The sequence below is a fragment of the Protopterus annectens genome, chromosome 10.part0 (assembly GCF_019279795.1).
Source record: "Protopterus annectens isolate FY-2018-M chromosome 10.part0, PAN1.0, whole genome shotgun sequence".
NCBI classification, from domain to species: domain Eukaryota; kingdom Metazoa; phylum Chordata; order Ceratodontiformes; family Protopteridae; genus Protopterus; species Protopterus annectens.
This window is the reverse complement of record NC_056744.1, coordinates 186,525,487-186,548,909: the sequence shown is the minus strand read 5'-3', so window position 1 is coordinate 186,548,909 and position 23,423 is coordinate 186,525,487. Positions and strand designations below refer to the sequence as shown.

Sequence of the window (23,423 nt, the reverse complement as noted above, 5' to 3'; positions counted from 1 at the left end):
AGGCTCTAAAACAACTAAGAAATTCTTGAAGATATGGGACAGCTGTCAAAAGGAATGGGACTAATGTAATTAGTGTTTTATGGATGCTGGCACAACATGTTAATATTTTTCATGGAATCCTGTCCTGTGCCATGGATAAAACCAGAAAAATGACAAAAGTTAGGAATTGTATCTATTGCTTTCTAGGTTGGGATGTGTTAATAGACTGAGGTAGTGAACCCTACATGCAAAGGGTTTGGAGAGCTTCCTTGCAACTAAACCATATTTCAATTTCTACTTTGTTTCAGACTTAATATACATATATAAAACCATCTTTTATAAGCATTGGTATGTGTAATCATTTGTTTCACTGTTTTCAGTACTTGCCTATCATCACTGGCCTCCTTCCCACTATAAGAAAATGTTAACTATCTGTATGCACAAGGCGGCAACAATTCAACGATCAAGCTATGCATTTGTTTTGGTTAGCAGAGCAAAGTTTAGCCCTGTGATATGACTTACTGGGGTTCCTATCACGTAGTCGAACTTTTACAAGTTCGAACCACATATGGTCGAGACCATACGTTCGAATTTGTAAAAATTTGAGTGCTTGAATTGAAATCTCTGTAATCGGAGATTTCCATTCACTTCAATGTGGTGCAATTTCGGAGTTGGTTTATTTAAGTAGCGGGTGTGTGTGTGTGTGTGGGGGGGGGGCACATCCCCCCTGCTTAAAACAAGTTTTTGTTTTCTGCACTGTTTAGTTATTTTTTTTTTAGATACTCGAATTACTGCAACTTTGAACATAATGGTTCGACCATTAGGTGTTTGGAGTTAACGGAACTTTGAATATCTAACATAGACCTGACTTATTGTACTGCAGAGTTGCTTGATATGTTTTAGATGGAACAGGAGCTATATTTCACACTGCTGTGCTCTGCCCTTTGAAAGTACATTGAGCTCACAGCTGAGAGGCTGCCTAGGGAGTTATTTGTCTATGGCAATTTATAATTTATTTATTTAAGTAAAGAGACATGCGTTTTTCTTTAATTCAAAACAAAGTGAATAAACCACAGCTCTCTTGTGCAAAGTATCTCTAACTGTGGCACTCTATGGCAGGGGTGATAAATACCTGACCAAACAGCTCAATTTGCAGGCTTTCTACTCAGTCCCACTCGCTCACTAGACAATGAATCTGATTCAATGCCAAGACTGCAAGAGGGAGCAAAAAAAAACAGCAAATTATAATCAGGAATGTGGGTGTCATAGCAGCATTTTAAACATTTTGTAATTGTAAGTATATATATATATATATTTTTTTTTAATTTTTTAACTCGTCAAGGTAAGCAAATACTATAGGCAATGGATGTTTTGAAAGCGTACAGCTAGAATACTTTGTGGCTTGTGAAGTTGGAATACATTACTGTGACAACTGTGTGTCTATATAATAAACTTGAAATATATTAATTTTTAATTTCTTTACCTCAATCAGTCAGCTAGTTGCTGGGTAAGGGGGCAGTTTCTGGAAGAAAATGATTGACATTGCTATGATCAATTATTCAGTCATTAATCTGGTTTCGCAAGACTAGTGTTCATCTATGTATATGGATAAAAGTAAATTACCTCTGCTTTTGTTTGACCACTGTTAAACAATCATTGGTCTAGCATGGCAGGAGCAGTTTCTCATAATGCATTGTATTTGAAATCCACTGCAAACTGAACATTCCTATGGTTTATACTTTTGTGTGTGTATATTTTGGGTAGTGTTACAGTACATGCTGGACAATTTCTTTCACTTTCTACCACAGCTAGAAATCAGCACTGTACAATAAGTGCCTGTCTTTGGTGGTCTGTAAAGGATGTATCTGAAAGCAACTGGTGACTGGTAATGTGATACAGTGAATAATATCGCCCTCTGACACTGTTTGTTTCACAATTGAGTTCTTGGTGGTAGATCCTTCTGTGTGGCATCTGCATAGCCTTCCTGTCTCAGTGCAAGTTTTATCCAATTGTTCTGGCTTCATCCAACATCTTAAAGGCAGGCTATAGGTGAAATGGAGTTCCTACAATCTAACTACACTGTGTGTGTGTGTGTCTTCTGAAAGACCTAGTTTGTCATGGGAAGTTTGTGTCTTCTGAAAGACCTAGTCTGTCTTGGAAAGTGTGTGTGTATATATGTGTATATATATCTATATATATATATATATATATATATATATATATATATATATATATACACAATATCAGTGAGTTTTATCTGTGGACACGATATTGGAAAGTACGTATATAACTATCTTAAGATGCAGTAAAAAAATAATTAAGCAATTATCCTTCAAATATAAGGTATAAAATGAATCAATGAACATCTAGACACTTGGAATTTCTGGTGTGTGTGTGTGTGTGTGTGTGTGTGTGTGTGTGTGTGTGTGTGTGTGTGTGTGTGTTTAAAATATCAGTGAGTTTTATTTGCGGACACACAATACTGGAAGGTACATATATAACTATCCTGGGTAGCAGTAAAATCAAACAGTTAGGTAATTATCTTTCAAATATAAGGTATAAAATGCAGCATAGAACTTTTGGGTCCAATTAGCCCCCTCACTCCTGGATGTGCAAGAAGATTTTGACCAACTTTAGTAAGAGGACCCATCCTCAACCTCTGCCCTTGGCCCCATCAAGTCTAAAACCAGCTTTTTTCAGAGATAAGCACATAAAGTATCTAGCTTGTGTGAGAGGCTGGTGGCAGTATGGTTATTTTGTTTAATTTTCCTCTAAAAGACTAAGATGTTTACATAAGAAGTGGATATAGCTTGTCTAACTGTGTATATTTTAAGAGCAACAAGTTTGAAATATATTACTGTGATAATTTTCACAATCACCAGATGTGGATACAGGTGGCTATCTTTTCAGGGCAGGGGTAAGAAAGCATTTTGTGTACATACACTTCCAAGAGAAGTTGAAATATATAAAATTATTACTAAGGCCATTTGTTCTTTCACTCTCATCCCAGCCTGACATTAGAGGGAGGTGCACAAAAGATGTCTGACATTTTGGGGGTATGGGTAAGTAGGCATGCTGTATCTATGTATAACAGCAACAACCTGAAATGTACAATTGTGGCAATTTATTCTTTCAGTTTCATCCCAATCTAACACCCCAAGGGTACACAGATGGTGCCTTTCTTTTTTGGGACAAAGAGCTACTATTTTGTCAGCTTTGGACACAACTTATTTCTTCCTTGAAAGAAAGAGTAATGAATTTATTTTCTTAGTCATGATTTTTGTTCAAGCAATGACTGGATCAAACGTTTGAAAGCAAGCTCTAAAATGCATTTCAAAGCATCTAGAATCCCATGATTTCTGGATTCCAGACAATCCAACATTATTCAGTTATTTGTCACACAGTTATTACAGTGCAATCTTATTCAGTTAGGGCATGTTGAAAGGAGAGAAGAAAAAAGCTGACCAGTAAGACAGTGTGAAACAAAGAAAAAAATAATTTGGATGGTGTGAGGAAGCGGGGGGCACTAATAGGAGGAAGGGAATAACAAGTTGGTTGCCATGTTTCACAGTGAATAGGCTTCTGTTTCATATATGACCAGCCATGTAGGTGACAATTAGTTTGTGGACTATTTCCATTTCCACTAGCAGTTATGCATATTACCACTTCATGACAGATTTTCAGTATTATAGCTAATACATTAGGGACCTATTTGAATATAAGAAAACTTATTCTTTATGTCTCATATTCATTGCATGTAAAAGTCTGCTACTAAACCATAGTTCCCATTTATCTCTTAAGATTAGCCTGACACTGCCTTTTTGCAAATGGTTGCAACAATCGAAGTTGAAAATATTTAATCCATGCAGACAGAGCTCCCTCATTCTCACACATATAAACATTACAGCTTGTGCCATTAGCTTTGCCATTGTGTTGTTTTTTTAACAAAAAAGTAATTACCTTTGCAGCAGGAATCAGGGGTACAGCAAACGTCAGCAGGCCTTGGATTTGGATTTGCATTGTAGTCAAGGATCTCTGGAAGGTGGTTAGTGCCTGCGAATAAAGAGAGATAAAACATGGCCCATTTCTGCAAATACTTTTTGTATTATATTTTGAAATAAATATTTTCCAATCTGATTTAACTTAGCTGTCATAAAAATGGCTCCATGCAATGTCACTATCAGCACAACCATACAGAAATCAAAATGATTTTATCTACACGAAAATCATGAGCCATGGCAGATGTGATCCACTTTTTAATATCAAATTCAAAATATTTTCATTTAACATAATAATAATCTGTTTCCTTGCACATCAAGTCATTGCTACATAACTGCACATGTGATCTCATGTATCATTACGCATCACTTACCTGGGCAGGTGCTTATGCTGTCTGCATCACTTCTAAACATATGTAATTGCACTAGTCAGGCAACAGTGCAATGTGCTGACATCATTTGGTGTTTTCTGGTAGTTAGAAATGAAAGGAAAGTTTAAATGTTGAGTCAAATTTTTTTTCAGATAGTGAAACTGATTCTGAGTGAATACCTTAAGGAGTTAACTTTTCTTTCTAAAAGATAAATTTGAATGCAAGAAAAATGCAGTTACCATAACAGTAGCTGCCTTTCCCTTCACTGCTGCAGTATTCCTAATATATGGGATTCCCTGCCACAGAAGCCCGACACCCAGCCAGTCTACCAAAGACTCCTGTTGCTTTAAAGGTATGCTGAATGTCACCCAAACACTCCTTGTATAGGGTAGGACATAAAGGTGATGTTAAGGCCTACCAGAGTAGAACTAATTGTCCCAGTAGAAACACCAGTCCAAGGAACCCAAGAGGTAATCTGTACATCCAGGAAGGCAAAGGACTAAGGGGAAGGAGGGAGGGAGTGAATACTGCAGCAGTGAAGGCAAGGACATCTACCAGTATGGTAAGATTTTACACAACTGCAGTATATCCTTACATTCACTGCCGCAACATTCTTAACATATGGGAGAGGGCCAAAGGTCAACAGGAAACTAGGGAGGGGAAGGAGCAGAAGAGTCCCCTAAAAAGCCATGAAGAATGGCACGGGCAAAACTAGCCCCAGCTCTAGAGATACCATCCAACTTGTAGTGCTTGGTAAAGGTATGCACAGAAGTCCAAGTAGCTGTTTCAAGAACAGAATTAGTATTCACGCCCTTGAATAAAGCACCAGATGAAGCCACAGCTCTAGTAGAATGAACCTTGACTGAAGAGGGAAGGCTCTTGCCAAGAAAAGTGTAACAAAAAGAAATAGCCTTAGAAATCCAAGAACAAATAGATGGCATGGATACAGCAAGTCCCAAACATACAGGATGAAAAGTAACAAATAACTGACCAGATTTTCTAATAGCCTTAGTCAATCAAATAAACCTCGAGTTTCCTATGCATGTCCAAAGTATGCAGCACTCTCTCACTGTCAAATTGCAGAGAAGGAAAACAATTAGACAGTTAATAGACTGATTAAGTGATAGCTCATTAACCACCTTAGGCATAAAACGAAGGCTTAGTGCACAGGGACACTGTTCTCATGAAAGATCAAAAAAGGAGGACAAGCCATAAGGGCATGTAACTCAGGCACCCATCTGGGAGAAGTAAGAGCTAACAAAAGAACAGTCTTCCAGGAACAATGTTGCAAGTAAGTTGAAGCAGCAGGCTCAAAAGGAGCCTAAGTCAACTTCTCCAAAACAATATTAAGAGCCCAGGGAGGAGGAAAAGGCTTCCTGGGAGGTGTAATATTAAGGACACCTTTGAGAAATTGTTTCACCTCAAATCTAGAAGCAAAAGGAGGCGAAAAAGGCAAACAAGCAAAGATAGCTGATAAGTGGGCCTTAATAGAAGAATAGGCCAAAACTAGCATTGAGCAACTCACACAAACGAGACAGAACCAAAGGAACATCCACAGTAAGTGGGTCCAGGTTATGAGAGACAGCCACCAAATAGAAAACCTCTTCCATTTGGATAAGTAGGATTTCCTAGTAGTAGGTTTCCTGGCCTCCTGCAGGACTTGCAGCACATCCTCAGAAAAAAGGTATCTATAAGGAATCAAAAGCATATCACCCACAGTGTCAGATGAAGCGTGGACAAGTGGGGATGGATGAGAGATCCCTTGTCTTGCGAGAGTAGATCCACCCTGTGAGGTAACTTGTGAGGATTGCCCCTGGCTAAATGCAGAAGAAGAGGGCACCAGTGTTACTGCAACCAAAAGAGAGGGCATCTTGTTGAATTTTGAACAAGACCTTTGGAATGAGAGGAAGGGAGGGAATGCATAACGAAACATCCCGTTCCAAGAAAATGAGAGGACATCCACCTTCCACACCAGAGGACCTGGGACTCTGGCACAAAAGAGAAGAAGCTGTCTGTTCAGAGGGGAGGCAAAAAGATCCACTTGAGGAGTACTGAACAGAAACACATCCATGTGAAGCAGCCATTCATGAGACTGAGTAAAGGACCTGCTCAGGGTATCTGCCACAACGTTCTGAACCGAAGTGATATAAACTGCCTGAAGAGTCACTTGATACTTGACAGCAAGATCCCATAGCAGAAGTGCCAACAGGCAAAGAAGATAAGATCTTGTTCCTCCCTGTTTGTTGATATACCACATCATTGTGATATTGTCTGAACACCTTGAAAGGCCCTGGAGAGAAAAGAGGGTGAAAGGCCTGAAGAACCAGCAGAAGAGCTCGCATCTCTTTGACACTGATGTGCTCCTTCTGCTAACGAGGTGACTACACTCCCTGAATTTTTAGGGAGCCTAATGTCACCCCCCATCCCATGTCTGAAGCATCTGTGAACAATTCCTGAGAGGGAAGAGGGGTGAAAAGGGATCCCTGGATTCAAAGACAACTGCTGTATCCATAAGTGAAGTTCCTTTCTAAGACAAGGAAGAAGAGGAACTACAAAGTCTAGAGGATATGCATGTTGAAACCACACTAACTTCAGAAACCACTGAAATGTTCTCATGTGAAGTTTAGCTAGAGGGAGCATTGGGATGCCATGAAACACAGAGCTCTCAGAACCTCCCTGGAGGTAATGTAAGCCAGAGGAAGAAGAGTGTGAAAGAAAGAAAGAAATCTGAGTTAAGGCCTTTGGAGGGGTCAGGGAAGCCAGCATTGGCACCATCTGAATCCTCCAACCCAGAAAAACATGATCCTGAGAATAGGGTTGCCACCTTTTCAAATACCCAAAGTGGGACATTTTTGGTACAAACATCAGATTTTGCAGGGCAAAACATACCCACGGCCAGTGCAAAGGACAGAACTTTACTTTTTTGCCTAAATGAAAGCTTATTCTTGTAGCATTTTTAGTTGCATATTCAGTTTCTTATAACATTTAGGTGTTTCAGATACAGAATAACTGTTTTATGCAACTATTACATAAAATAAAGGAAATAATTTGTCCTAAAATCTCAGGACATTTGCAATTTTTACAGTTTTTTTGCAGGACATAACTGCCCGAAGAGGGACTGTCCCTCGCAAAGTGGGACAGGTGGTAACCCTATAAGAGAAGACTTTTTGAAATTTAGAGCAAACCCCAGACACTGAAGAAGGGAAATGGAAAAATGAAGATTTTGCAAAAGGGTCTCTGGAGAGGATGCCTGAATCAACAGATTGTACAAGTAAGGAAAGATTTGGATCTCTTGAAGCCTGCAAGAAGCAATCACAGGAGCAAGGCATTTGGTGAACATCCTTGGGGCAGTAGAAAGGCCAAAGGGCAAAGCAAACAACTGAAAATTCCAGGAAGCAACAGAGAAATGCAAAAACTTCCTGAAAAGAAGAATATGGAGATAAGCATCGTTGGGATCCAGAGACATCATACAGGCCTAAGGGAGCAAGAGAAGAAACAGAATCTGAAGGGACAACATCCAAAAGGAAGGCAGTATTAGAAAAGTGTTTAGATGAGAGAGGTCTAGAATAGGTCTCCAAGTACCCTCCTTTCTGGGCACTAGAAACAGTCTGGATTAGAACCCTTTCCCCCTCTGGGACACAGGCACCTCTTGAACAGTATCCTAAGTTAAGAGATTTTGAAGAACCTCTGGGAAAAAGGGAAGTTGTTCCTGAGGAGGCTGAGGAATGCCCATAAAAGAAGGATGGGATTTCCACACCATGAAGTACCCTTGAGTGATGTGAAGCCAAACAGAAAGAGAAAGAGTAAGGCAAAGAGGAATGTGGCTGGGAATTGACAGATAATCATACAGCACCTGATTTGTCTGGAAAGGAAGGCTTCAGATTTCCCTGAAAACTGAGGAGCCTTAGCAGGAGGAGCCCATTAGCCACTTCTTTTACATTTAGTTGAAGGGTGGGATTGCCTATGAACAAAGGCAGACTTAGCAGCATAGTTTCTCTGAACTTTAGGCACATAAACACATGTTTAAGCTTCTGTAAGGCCTTGCCCTTATCCCGAAGGGACTTAAACCAGCAGCAGCTTCCTCAAACAAAAGCTTAGAATCCAGAGGAACATTCATCAACTTACCCTTAATATTGTCAGGTAGAGGTTGAAGCCTAAAAGTCAAGAATGCCTCCTCATCACTGAACCAAAAACAGCATCCCTAGAAGAGGCATCTGCCACATCATAACTACATTTAATAGAATGACAAATAACTTAAGAGGAAGTCCTTAGCAAGGAAAAAACAGAAGTTTTTCCCTCAGAGTCTGGAAAATCAGAGATAAGTTGACAGGCCTGAGAAAGGAGAGTCAACATATACCTAGAGATATGGATTTGATAATTAATAGCCCTAAAGTTAGGGTAGCAGAAGTGTAAAACTTCTTATCCAGCCTTCCCATAGCTCAGCTGTCCTTGTCAGAAGGCATTAACTTGGGTGAAGGAGGCAATTGAGACAGCTTATCAGAGGCTACAGACTCTACAGAGGGGTCAGCAGCTGGACTTTATATAAAAAATAACAATCCTCAGGCACTCTAAAAAAAAATCTGTCAGGTTTCTTGGGAGCAGGGGGCAGAGGATCAAGTGCATGAGTGGCATTGAAAAAAGCATCCAACAAAGCAACCAGAGCAGAAGAAATGGCTGCAGGCTTATTTCCAACTGCAGCAATTCATAGTACCTCTTATGGATATCAGAGACCTGAGCACAATCCCACTTAAAAAAAAAAATCCATCATCCTAGATAGTGTGTCCCCAAAGGACATTTCCTCAAAAGGAACATCAGGACTAAAATTCCTCCTCCTCGACCCATAGTCTAAAAGAGAAAGAATTTGAATAGAATAAGGTGATTCATCATCAGACTCGGACTCATCCTCAGAAGAATCTTGTTCTCTAGGCCTTTTTAGGGGAGTAGAGGACTAAGGAGGACCAGGAACAGCAACTCCTTGAGGTGGCTTTAAGGACATTAAAGCAGTAAATAGCCCTCGAGTAAAGGCCTACCATTCACTTTGTGAATCTCTAGGAGCAGAAGAAACACATTTAAGTTTTTGTTTCTTTTTTAAGGGAACATCTCATCCAAAAAACTGAGAAGGCTCAGACACAGTACGACAGCCGAGAACCACAGTAGGAACTTCTTCTCCAACTAAAAAGGGAGGAACTCCCCTAGGTCCCTTAGAAAAAATCAACTGTGGTTCCCCCTGAATGTCCAGGATGGATGCCTACAAAGCCTCTTCACCTCTGGGTTTGTAATGACCTTGACAGAAACATCTGGCAGAGCCTGGACAGACGAAGATTATGGTCATGCCTTTTCACCTTCTTCCCTAACAGCTGACCCTTGGGGCGAGATATTTCTTCCATTGTATCTTTGTAAAAGCTTAAGATGCTGGTTCTCAAGATACAAGGAAAGGGAAGAAAGTCTACTGTGAAGGGTTTTTGGAAAGAATGCCTGACAAATTGAACAAGAAGTATGGTCATGAGAAGCTCCTAGCCAAAATAGACTCATTGTGGCATTCTTTATGGGGAATCTGTCTTCCACACTGACATTTAAACTTCCTGGATGACATTAACCCTGTGGAGCACAAAACAAGATAAGGAAAAACAAAAAACTCCAATGGGATGCTTATCTGCAACTGCAAAGAAGTCAGCAAACAGGTGCAAGTAGTCACTGGAGAACGAAAATGCATTCAACTGGCAGAAAATGGATACAAGTAAACAGACCAATGATGAAAAGACACATTCTGACTGGTGGCAAAGAGGTTTTGACTTTGGTAGCCCTGAACATCACCTTTATGTCCTATGCTAAGCAAGGAGCATTTTGATGACGTTCAGCATACCTGTAAAGCAACAGGAGTCTTGGGTAGACTAGATGGACATCAGGCTTCCATGCCAGGGAACCCCATATGTTAAGAATACTGTAGCAGTAACAGTAAATTTAAGGACATCAATCTTGATTAGTTTTGCCTTGCAAAATCACAGCTACCAGATGCTGCCACTTTTAGTCACAGCTACTGCTACACTTACAGTGGACGGTGACTGTGCTTATAAAGTAACTCCTGGCAATGAATGGAATTGTAAAACTACTTGGAGTGCTTCCTATCTTCATGTGACCCACTTTTGTTAGCATACTATCGTGTATTACTATGTGGCTACTATACTCTCCAAAAAGATGTGGGTGAGATCCACACATTTTTTGTGCATGTAGTCATGAACATTATTAATATCTGTATATTAATGATATCTCAAAAAGCTGTGGCAGCAGTGCTCAAGATGTAAATCTTACCTGATTTAGTACATCGGCTTTAAAAAGGTGCAGCATGGGGTATAAATTCCATGTGTTATGCACAGAAATCATAAGAAATACAAGGAAAATGAGTCCTGCAACCATTTATGCCTTTGTAGTACCCACACTTGGATTGTATCTCACATTTTAAGGAGGCAAGGCTAGGCTAGTCAAGCCTGCGATGAATTTGTGAATACCCATACAATCATCCAGTCCCATTTGAAGGAAGACAATATATCACAAGGTTTGATTTGCAATAGGAGTCTATGCCAGAGGTGGGAAAGGCACTGTGTAATGAAGTTCTCTCTCCACTGTGTTCATTTATTCATTGATGAAAATTTAGATATCTGGTTCTGGTATTTGTGGGAATATTTTATTTGTGGACACACAAAAGTTCCAGGACCACTGGTTCCTCAATTGCACAGAAGGCAAGCCACTGACCTCCCCCCTCTGAAGGCAATAAGATACCAAGTAAAGGGATGGTGCTTTCAGCCTTTTCTGGTAGTTTAGGGTTTTTAAGCCAGTGATATTCTTAGTTAGGAACCTCTGGGTTCTAAGGGTTTGATACATCTAGTGAGGTGCATCCCAAACAGGGGCATTGTATTCAATGACTGGCCTAATCAATGTTAACTGTAAGGTGACAATGACTTCTTTAGATCTGGAGGATTCTCCTTTGGCAATTAGCTGAGCTAAGTGAAAGGACTTTCTGACTGCTGTCGTTACATGATGAGCAAAGGAGAGGGAATTATCATCCCAAGTTCCAAGATCTTTAACAACATTCTCATTTTCTAGTGGGGTGTTGTCAATGTTGTATGTTTGGGGGAGGGGTTGTTTACCAAATGTGACAATACTGCTCTTTAATCTGAGCTCATTTTTATCACACCAGGTATATACAAGTGTAAGTTCATGTTGAAAGGCTTGACCATCACAGGGGGGACTTGATGATGACTCCCAGTTTACAGACATCTGCAAGCTTGGATAGCCACAGGTCTTGGTTTATGGTCTAGAGAGTAGAAAAAATAAATGCTAAACAAATGAGATCCTAGAAACGAGCCCTGTGGGACTCCACTGGTTGCCCTGTTACTCTCCGATGAGGCATCTAGTATCCACACACTTTCTGGGATCCGTCTTTTTACCAACTTATCCATCTTGCTACAGAGTGATCTCTTTGTAATGCATTAAACTTACTATGGTAGCATGGTGGTTGGTGTCAAATGTCTTGGCCAGGTGAAGGTATAACTGTGTGGGCAGTATGACCACTGTCAACCACTTGTGTTACCCTTTTAAAGAATGTGAACAGATTCATTAAACAGGATTTATTCTTTGACAAGGTCAAACTGCTGTAGGTCTGCCCTGAGGAGATTTTTAATATCATAGTTTATGATACGAGTTCAAATATGTTCCATTGCTTTGTAAATACAACATATCAGGCTGATGGGTCAGTTATTATATGTTCCACTGCTTTGCAAATAAGGGTTGTCAGGCTGATAGGCTTATGATTCCTGGGGTCAGTGAAGGGGCTACCCTTGTGGAGTGGCATCATTACTGCTGTGCACCAAACCTCAGGGACAAAGCCAGTGGCCAAACTCAGGTTAAATAGTTTAAGCAGCAGCACTACCAGAGCTTCCTTGGTACTGCTTATTAAATAGCTAGGTATATTAATTGCCAGGTCCCATGGAAGAAGTATTTTCAGTTGTGGAGAACACCTTCAGTATATACTGCTTTAATGATGACATAGACCTGAAAAATTCAGGAATAAATGGGCGTTGGACAGTCATAACTAGGGCAAAATCTGTACTGAACTTGTTTGTTAGTATTTCGGCAATGCCTACTGGATCAGAGTAGGTGGCATCATTACAAATAAGTTCAGAGCACTGTTAGGTGTTATTTCTTAGTTTCCTAACATAGCTAAACAGAAGGATTTGTAACTGTCCTTAGCTTCAGATGCTAACCTAAATTCATGGGCTGCATTAGTAAACCTAGCAGTATTTTTCAAGTTTTTAGTCATTTTTCTGATGTTATCCCTGATATGACAGTCTTCTGACATGTTGTATGCTTTAAGGAGCACCTTCTCAACATATTCTGCCCCCACTTTGTGTGTGTTTGCCTGGTGCTCTTGTTCCCAACTACATCACAAAAAAACAATCATGGCCAAATTTTTCATCCATCAAATTGTCCATGGGTATGCATAAAATGTGCTTGCATTGTGTGTGTGTGTGTGTGTGCGCACACACACAGAGGCTATGTTGGTGGACTATCATGGTAGTTTGTTTTTAAATTTCCAAAAATATTTAGATCTGGCTGCGGACCACCAGTTCAATACAATTACTCTAAGGGGGCACAAAATTCCTTTTGTGAAGCTACCTGCCATGGCAACGTCTGGAGTGATGCTACTATATGTGAATTTTGGAACTTCATCATAAAATGTGATGAGATTAGTACATCTGAAATAATCAGCTTCGGGGATATTGGTTTCAGTAGGTTTACAGATTTGGAAGGTAAAGATAACTAATCTATAATCTGATTTAACCTGGGAAAGATATGCCAGAATACAAGATGCAAGGACCAAGTGAAGAATAGTATGCCCTCTAGTGGGTTTATTCATTTTGTTTAGGGAATTTTTATTTATTAAATCTAATGACTTTTGGGCATATCCTTCATTGGAGGTATATGCTCTCCAGTTTAGTAAGGGGTAGTTAAAGTCTCCTAAAATTTTGTTTATATGGAGTTATTCAAGTACATTTAGGAGTCTTACATGATTTTCAGGGGGCAAAAAGGATGTCCTGTTACAAGCTATAATCTGACAGTTGGTCTTATTTAACGAGTTCTGTTTGTGGATTTCTGGGAATCTGTCTACATTTCAATTTGCGAGTATAGGAATCTGTCTATATTGATGACTGTGGCGCAGATTATTGAAAATACAGTGGGGTTTTTTTCATATTCTATTTTGGAAGGGAGTGGCAACAATAACATAGCTGGGTTGGCAGGAAGGGGGAGTCACCCTGGGTGCAAAGTACTAGGGGGCATGATTGGCAGATGCGGATTGGTCTTCAGCTAAATGTATTACCGGCATGCATATGTTGGTATTGCATTTGTGCACAGAACTGAAACACTTAGCTCTCCTGTTTTGGCTGCTTGCTTTATGTAGAGAAGAGAAACTATTTTTTTAAGCCCCTCAACTTAGAGTTGGGGAGGGGGGCACCAGATATCAGAATTGCTAGCTATGCTTCTGACTAATAATGTCACAGAAAGGAGGTGTGTAACATGTAGATATCCTGAGCTATACTGCCTGTTTGTATCCAAAGTTATAAATAGTCAATATTCACGGATTTTATGCTATCACAAGAATGGTAGCAGCAAAGAGTTATGTGCAATCTAATAAACAACTACGTGTGCTCAGTGGAAGAGTATATGGGACATGTATAATCTCTGAAGTACTGTCGACTGCTTGTAAAGATTATGGAAATGCCATATTTCATTGATGCAATAATGGACTTGAAAGCAATTTTGTTTGCATCTTTGCAGAATGCAGTAACTGTAAATGTTAAGTTGTCCGATCTTGCCTTCATTCTTACTGGATGGGTTCGGAGCCAATCCTTGGCTCTGACTCAGTCAAATACACTAGCTCGAAGTCTCTAACTTGGCTTGTGGCAGAGTAGGTATCCCATCATGCAGTGGTGCAATCTCCAGATCTCGTTTGCCGCTTTACAAGTTCGGATGTTCTCTTCTTGGCCGTGGCCAAGTTTTTTGTCTTTTTGCTAATATTTACATATTTAGCCTTTAGAATTGCTTAGTTAGTTTAGTTGTGAGTGCTGTGCCTTTCATAGCCTTAGTAGCTAATTTATTGCCGTCGCTGTGTTTCTTGTTGGCCGTCGTTTTTTCGCTAGACATGTATTGTGTATCCCATTGCCTTTTAACTGTAGTGATGTGCATTAATTGTTGTAGTTAGTTAATTAGTTAGCTTAGCTCATTTAAATTAGAGAGCTAACTGCCCGTTTCAGTTAGAGGGCTATTAGTAGTGTGTTCTGTGTGTCTCCCTTTCTGACAGCTACTAGATCCGTTTAAATTAGAGGACCTAGTGCTTTTTTATTTAAATACCAAGTTATTTCCCTTTAGCTTTACTAGGGGTGCTGTGTGTGTTAATAATTTTTCCTATTTAGACGTGCTTTTTCTGTGTGATTTCTATATAGCTTATAGTTGTTTTAGGATTCCTTCATCCCTACTATGTCCAAGGAATCTAGGGAGAAGGAACATAAGCCTTCGGGCTTTAAGAAATGCCAAAAGTGCTCCCAAAAATGTCCATTACGGATGGACATAGTGTTTGCATTTACTGTTTAGGAGCAATCCATCTTCAGGAAACCTGCACAACATTCTGCCACTCCTTTAGCACCGGTGTTCTACAGGATAGGAAAAATAAACTTGTTGTCAAAGGACTCTTGAAACCAACATTTGAGGAAACTCTACAGAGTTCTTCCTCTTCCTCGTCCAGTAAGTCATCTTCCTTTACAAAGGACAAATCAACCTAAAGGCCATCTCTCCAGTCTCTTCCGCTCAGTCTGAGCCTCCTGAAAAACTGTCTAAAATTGTCTCAAACTTCTCAAACATCAACCTCCTTGGCTCCACTGCCTTTGGAACAGATGGAGATAATTATCATTGATAAACCAATTTCTTTGGCTCCAAGATCTTCGGAGCTGAAAGAAACTGTGAGTGATATAAAAGTTGTAAATATATCTATATAACAGCACTAGACCGTTTTTGGTTATAAAAGAACAAATGGGTGAAATAACAGGTATGACTGCAATAAAAGAGGGGTGGTTTATCTTGCAAAATGCATCTCTTGTGAGGCATTTTATGTGGGGAAAACTGAGAGGCATTTGCGTGTAGAATTTTTGAACATGTTTAAGATATAAGAAAGAAGGAAATTATATGAATAATAATTTAAACAAGCATGCTAAGCACTCCAAAGTATTAAAACAAAGTTATCTTTTGTATTATGGAAGATAAGGGGAGATTCATCAGAAACAAAACTGAGTATAGAGACCAGGTGTGGCAACTACATTTACATGCCACACGTTTACCAGACTTGAATGCTCATGTTTCTTTAACTAGTGTATTCAAGTTATGATCTGCAAAATTATGACTGACTTGTGTGTGTGTAATTTCATGAATGTAGGTGTATATGTATTCGTTACACAGACTTTGTAACTAATTATGTACAATGTTTAGGATTCTTGAATTTCTTTTAGAAAGTCATGTTACTACTTCATGAAATGCTTTAGTTTGTTATATGATCTGTTTTTTGCTGATTGTATTTTAGATTGCATTTTAACTGTGGATCTGAAGTAGTCTTTGATGAAAGTACTAAACTTCCATTAAAGTCTCTACAGGATGATGTTTCTTCTGGCGTTTTTATTTTAGGTCATCAGTCTCTTGTTTAAAAATGCCTTGCTGTTACTTGATGCATTTTTGATTACACAAATTCTTAAAGTCAGTGTGTCACCTGCCCTGCATTTCTCAGTTACAATTACTTACATATAATGTTCACAGGCACAAAAGAATCACAGGCCTAAAGCAGATGCCATATGCTGACCGTCTAAAAAAACTCCAGCTATACTCTGTGGCATATCGTCTACTCAGAGGCGATCTCTGCTTAACATACAAGGCCATGTCAAACCCTGAGCTGTTGGACATGCTCCACTTAAAGAAATCCCAATCCCTCAGAGCCACACGCTCCAGGGATCTAAACCTTATCATAACAATGAACAAAACATGCTGGAGGGATAGGTTCCTGACCCAGAGACTCCCCATACTCTGGAATAGACTGCCCATACATGTCAAGCAGAGCGCCTCTTTGGCCCTTTTCAAAATGAACCTTGATGGTTGGATGGGAGATAGAAAATTCACCCCGGGGATCATGTCAGTCGCCCTGCTAGACAGGGGCCCAGGGAAGTAAATATTGTGGGAAGAAATTTCCAGGGAATTCTTATGGCTAGCCTTGCATAGGCCTTAGGGCCGATAACCTAGTACCAACCTATGAACATGCTAGTCTTCACCTTCTTATTCATTTACTTATTTAGTAGCCTTTTGATAACTTGATCCATAAGGCTAGCACTCTTCCCACACAACTTCCTTATATCTCTCTTATTAGCGAATTATCACTCTCCATAAACTCATCACCCTCTCCTCAATAACCACACAGACTGTGCATGACTGGTAAGTTTCTAATGCTATATTCTTGTATTCATCCTTTAAAGACCACCTCATTGTGCTACATTTCTTTATACTTGTTTCCTAGATTGTTTCTCATTAAATATTAGTTTGCATCTTTGGCAGGTTTAATTAGGCAACACTTTTAACCATTTCCTACCTATATTTAACAGATATTGAATGACATCGGCATCAACACCCCTTTTTCCCATTTTTGCACATGTGCTTGGGGTGTCACATCAACAGTGACCATCCTCTAAAGCCAATGTTCACAGTCATACATTTTTTTGGACCTCTGCTTGCCTTACTGTGTCAAAACTTTTCTCCATTCCCCTAATTACTCATATTGTAGATTTTCTTTGTACAGACAACGTTTCAGTGCCATAATGTCTGTACGTATGTCACACATACTGAGTTATAGGTGTTTAATAACCCTGGGAGCTCTTTCTACTTTCCCTTGCAGTCCGCATCATCACCCCCTCCTTCTCCCATGTTTCTACATGAGGTCAGGGTTCAAGTCAACTGTTTCCACTTGTCCTAATTCAGTACCATTCTCCAATTTTCTTTGACAGTCATGCTGAACTGTAAATCTCTTTGCTGGATGCCCTTGTTTCCTCTTGCCTTCTTCCAGTCTTGCTCAATCTGCTTTAACAAATCATCATCTGCTTTCCTGCACATATATAACTGGGCCACTGTAATCTGTTCTTGTTGATTATTTTTGCAATTTTTTTTTCTACTTTGGATTTTGCTCTGATGTCTGTTTTTTTTATTTGCCCCACAGAATGTATTCTACCACTTATCTCAAACATTTCATCTTTATCACCTCAAGTTTTTGCAACTGCTCTGCATTTACTGCCCAACTTTTTGTGCCACACAAAAGCACTGGTCACACCTATGTTTGGGACAACATACTTTATAGTTCCTTTGGCATTCTTCTGTCACATACTAGCCCTGACACACTTGACTGCAGCCAAGGGCGCCCGCAGGCAGGTGCAAGGGGGTGCACTTGCACCCCCCTGGATTTTGACTTGCTTGCCAAGAGTCTGTCACGCTAGCTTTTTAATTTAAAAAAAATATATACTGTTTTTGTTTATACAGGCGTTCTTCTTTAAGAACGTTACAGTCGCGCACACACCTGTCACGTCATGCATTGTCGCACAAACAGTCTGGTATTCCTTTCCGCCCGCGCGCGCAATTTTAAATACAACATGACATTCGGTTGTGTGTGTATGACAGCAAGTAAATGGAGATCTGTAAGAGATGTGGAATTCTGTGGGACAGCCATAGTCACCATCTGCAGGTAAGTGCTGAACCCAACAGTGTTATGTTTCTTTGTGCTCATTACTTCAGATCGGGTGATTAAAGGGTGAGTCGCGCTGGCCTGCGCCTCGGGCCAGCAAATTAATACTAGGAGCCCCTCAGTGAGTTGAGGCTTGTTTTGTCCTGCCTGTCTTCAGGTCTTACATTTCGGTTCTTTTTCATTCTGATCCCCCTTGTCTGGGCTTGGGCTATGCTGCAGAGTGGAATTAGGTCCAGAGCTCCAATATGCCAACAGGAAAGAAGTTCAAACTTAGCAAGTGCATCCCTGTGTTGGCAGCAATGACCTTCCTAGTGGGCACCACAATGCTTTTCTTTGTTTTACGTAAGTGACACTGCAGCTGTTCGCTTTAATAACTGAAGTAGTAGTGTAGCTAATGATTGTTTTGACTATTGCATGTATTCACAGCAACAGGGAAGATGCAACAAGATGTGGGTCTGCGTTGCCAGGGCTGGGGAGTGAGCTCCTGTTATGTTGTATTATAGTTAAAAATATTATACTGTTTCAGCTTAGAGAAACAAGAATGCTTAAAAGTAAAGAGTGGTTGATGAAACAGATGTTATTTTGGTGTCATTAGAATCCTACCCAGGTTAATGAATTCAAGTTATGTGTTTTAGTTGGAATTGGATCTAGATGTCAAGTCCAAACATGTTACACACGAACTGCTGACAACTTTTATTATAAAGCATGCATGACAAAATCACCCGTGCCAGTTAACATCTTGAGTGAATTGTTGGCCTAATGTTGCTGAATTGTGTTATAACTTCTTGAATGCGGTTGTTTAATGATTTGATCCTAAAAGTGGGCAGTAGAGACCAAAATAAGTACTGAATTAACTTTACCTGCATCAGGTGAGTTGGCTTTTAAACTGTAAAAGGAAGCTGATCACATTTGGATACCTCTGTTTTCAGTTGTTTGACATATGCAGTTCACTTAGTGGCTAGTGTGCTTGTTAAGATGATCGACCGATTTACTTTTGTTAAGCATTATAATTCTTTTGGTGAAGGAAAAGTATGTAATCCTTTTGATGTTTAATGGTACAACCACACCAGACCGTGTGGTAGGAACTGGACAACGAGTCTAAAACAAACCTTGAAAAAAACAGCTTGGCAGTGTCAGTTTAATGAATTGTGTATTAGTGAGTGACATTACAGTAGAATATTTTTAACTGTGAAGTAATTTTGTTTAGATTTTCTTTGGTGTTAGAAGTTCCTTTTAAATGTAGCCTATTTACATGGATTTTCACTACTTATTTAAAACACTGTGAAGTATAACGTTTGTATATATTGAATGTATGTGATGTTTGCATTGATTAACACTCTGGTGTAATGCCTTTTTTCTTTCAAAGTCATGTGGCATTTGTTCCATCTACTTTTTTCTAGCATGATACCAGGTGCATAGAAATTTGGTCTGCCAAGTAATGCTTTCTCCTACAATTCCTTGCTATGAACAAGCACTTGTGTACCAATTTTTTCAGAGTTTTTTTTTCTTTGTGTATTTTGCAGTATTCTGTACTTGTGTATATTTCTTATTTTTGTATCTCTTTTTGAATACACTCACTTTTGGTCTTGTTTTTCATAGTTTTTTATTTGTTGTTAGTATTTTAATTATATATCTCCTTGTGCAGAAATTGGATCCACAAACATGCTGTTGTCAAATAGTTTCATAGTTTAGTACTAGGCTATCTGCCCTGGGGCATTTGCAAGCCTAGCCATAGAGATGTGGCTTTCGCCACCCCATGTAGTGGTACTATGGTGTACAGAATAAATTTAGAATACTGTGCCTTTGTCTAGTAGTGACACATTGAAGACCCCCTTACTTATTAAAATTAGTTTACTGTGCCTCTGTCAAGTAGCGATACAGGGGTGACCCCCGGGGTAAACCTACGATCTCCCATCCACTCGTCAAGATTTCTCTTGAAGAGAGTCAGTGAGGGGCTCTGCCTAACATGAATTGGGATTCTGTTCCAGAGTATGGGAAGCCTCTGAGTTATGAATCTGTCCCTCCAGCATGTTCTATTCATGTTTGTACTGAGGTTTAAATCTTTGGCTCTCGTGGTTCTTATGGATTTGGATTTTTTGAGGTGGAGCATGTCCATCAATTCCTGGTTGGACATGGCCTTGTACGTCAGGCACAGATCACCTCTGAGCAGGCGGTATGCTACTGAATAGAGCTGGAGTTTCTTTAGCCTGGTAGCATATGACATATGTTGGAGACCCTTGATCCTCTTGGTGAGGTACTTCTGGGGTCTCTCCAGCTGTTGTAAGTGCCGGGTGAGGTACATACCAAATGGGGCATTGTACTCAATCATGGGCCTGATAAGGGAGGAGTACAGGGGCATGATGACCTCCTTTGATCTGGATGTGAACCCCTTCATGATAAGGTGGGCGAGGTAGAAAGTCTTTCTAACCACTTTGGCAACATGGGTGTCAAATGAGAGGTCACTATCAACTTGGGTCCCCAGGTCTCTGATTACTTTTTCCGTACTCAGTGGGTTACTGTCTATGTGATAATTTGTGGGTACTTTGTTTTTCCCAAAGGGGATGACTATACATTTCTTGGCATTCAGTTTAAGGCCATGATTCCGGCACCAGTTGTCCGTTTCAGTGAGGCCTTTCTGTAGGATGTATGTGTCAGCTGGTGTATCGACTATGGCGCCTAGTTTGCAGTCATCTACGAACTTTGTCAGCCACAACCCTCCCATGTTTGCTTTCACATCTGAGAAGTAAATGCCGAACAAGAGGGGTCCCAGGACAGAGCCCTGTGGGACACCACTTGTGACTGGCTTTGAGTCTGACATGGCTCCCGCAATTTTGACTTTATGGGTTTGGTTCTTTAGCCAGTTTGCAACCCATCTTGTGACATATGGATTTACATTTAAGCTGTTTAGCTTATCTATGATCCCTGAGTGGGGTATTGTGTCGAAGGCTTTAGCCAAGTCCAGGTAGGCTGTATGGACTGCCTTGCCCTCATCAATGGCTCTAGTGACTGTTTCAAAAAAGTCAACCAGGTTCAAAAGGCAGGATCTGCCCTTTACAAAGCCGACCTGGGTGGGATCAAGTGTCTGTAGGTCCCCAATGTCGTTGTTTATGAGTTCCGTAATAATTCTTTCCATAGCTTTGCAGACCAGGCTGGTTAAGCTTATGGGGCGGTAGTTCCCAGGGTCTGTAGTGGAGCCTCCCTTGTGGAGTGGGAGCGCTGTTGCTGTACGCCAGTGTTCAGGTACATATCCTGTAGTAAGGCTAAGGTTAAATAACATTTTTATATGCGGGTTTAGCTCCTTTTGGAGTTCACGTATCACGCAGCCGGGGATACCATCAGGTCCCATAGATGCTGTGTTTTTTGCTTTGCTGAGGGCGGTTCTCACCTGAACATCAGAGATGACAGGGAGGTTACATTCAGCTGGGATGAGTATTTCTTCTTTTGGAGGTGAGGGAGGGGAGAAATTTGCACTGAACCTGTCTGCCAGAATGTTGGCAATATCTGTGGGTTCGGTAAATTTTTTGCCGTTGTGTACTAACTCTGAGCATATCTGAGGGTTTCCGCTCAGGTTTCTAACATAACTGAAGAATGCCTTGTGGTTATCTTTAGTGTCCTTGGCGATTTTTCTCTCAAAGTTGGCCTTGGATGTTTTTATGAGAGAACGTAGCTTTCTACTAGTGCTGATCAGAGATGCCTTCCCTTTATGGGATTTTACTCTGTCTTGCAGTAGCTTCCTTCTTTTGTTATACAATTTGTTTATGGCTGGGGTCCACCAGACAGGATGCTTTCCTTTGGTGGAGAGGGTCTTGGTTTTATTTGGGATTGCACGATCCATGCATTCTTGGAGATGTCCGTAGAAAGCATTTGTGTAGGATTCAGCATTGTGGGATGTGGTTTCCATTGGCCCTGTGGGCTTAAATGATACCATCTCAGTCTTGAGAAGTGTAAAGTCGGTTTTGAGAAGTTTCTCACTGTAGTCTTTTGTGCTGGGGTGGAGGTGGTAAATGTATATCCAGGGTGATTAGTTTGTGGTCAGATCTCACCAGTGATGGGAATACTTCCGGTGTGGAGCATTTTGTCCCCATGTTTGTGATGATCAGGTCTAGAATATTATCCCCCCTTGTGGGAGAGGTGACTAGCTGTTCCATTGCATTTGAGTTTATGAATTCCAGGAACCTTTGGGCTAGGGTGTTAGGGCTAGAATAGTGCACCCAGTCTATGTTAGGGTAGTTGAAGTCTCCCAATATGATGGTATTTGGTGAGACATTCATATCTTCCAATGTCTTCAGGAAGGCTGAGTGGGGTTCTTGAGATTAGGAGGGTGGTCTGTAACATGCAACCAGTTGTATAGCAGTTTTGCCTACGGTTAGCTGCACCTGGATGGTCTCCGATGCTTCATGAGTTGCCACTAACCTGGAGGTGTGGGTATCCTTGATGAATATGGACACTCCCCCTCCCTTTGTGGTTCGGCCTGGGTTTTGGGGCTGAAAAGGATGATACGAGGTAAAGCCTGGTTGCACTGGGGTGCTCTCAGGAGCCTTGAACCAGGTCTCGGTTACAGCGCAGACATCGATGTTCTCCATACTGAGGAGTGCTTTGAGAGCCTGCATCTTGTCACACATCATGTATCAGTCACACATCATGTTTTATGTTTATTTTTCTGCTTGCAGCTGTGTTTAGATAACTTGACAGGATTGATGCCTCTTGCACTTTAACTGCGTTATTTGTACTTTTTTGTTTGACTCTGCAGCCACATTCTAGACCATTTACTCTGGCTTCCCAATGCCCTCTCTCAACAACAGTGTATTGTTTTACATAAGGTATTTCTCATGGTTTTATTTGAAATGGAGTGCTTGTCAGATGTTCACGTGTGTAATGTGTATCCAATTTGCACTTTAATTTTCAAAGTGTACGTGCTATTTTCTTAAATGTAGTTGGATATTTTTAATATTAGTATTGTGTGTATGTGGTATTTTAGACTTCATTCCTATCAGCATATGTGATCCAGAAGGAACAGACAGCAGAATAGTCTCCACTGTCTTTTGGGATCATGGCATAATGATGCTTGGTGTAAAAGTGAGCAACACACGGTATTTGTATGTATTTAGATATTTTATATAAGCAGACTTAAAAGAAATAAATTGCCTGGCATTTTGTCCTGCAAAAACATAACTTTCTAATAAAAAATAATTGAATAGGTCCAATATACCATTTGTCCTTGTCTTCTGGTAAAATCTTTTGTTACCTTGATTTATTGAC

The 23,423-nt window shown here is 40.3% G+C and overlaps 1 protein-coding gene across 1 annotated transcript in view; it reads right to left on the bottom strand.

Moving 5' to 3' along the window:
- TTYH2 (tweety family member 2) overlaps window positions 1–23,423 on the bottom strand; it is a 2,201,930-nt gene that overhangs the window by 215,547 nt on the left and 1,962,960 nt on the right. The window contains exon 9 of the mRNA XM_044085133.1: window positions 3,940–4,032. Within this exon, the coding sequence (XP_043941068.1) occupies window positions 3,940–4,032 (93 nt within the window). The remainder of the gene's footprint in view (window positions 1–3,939; window positions 4,033–23,423) is intronic.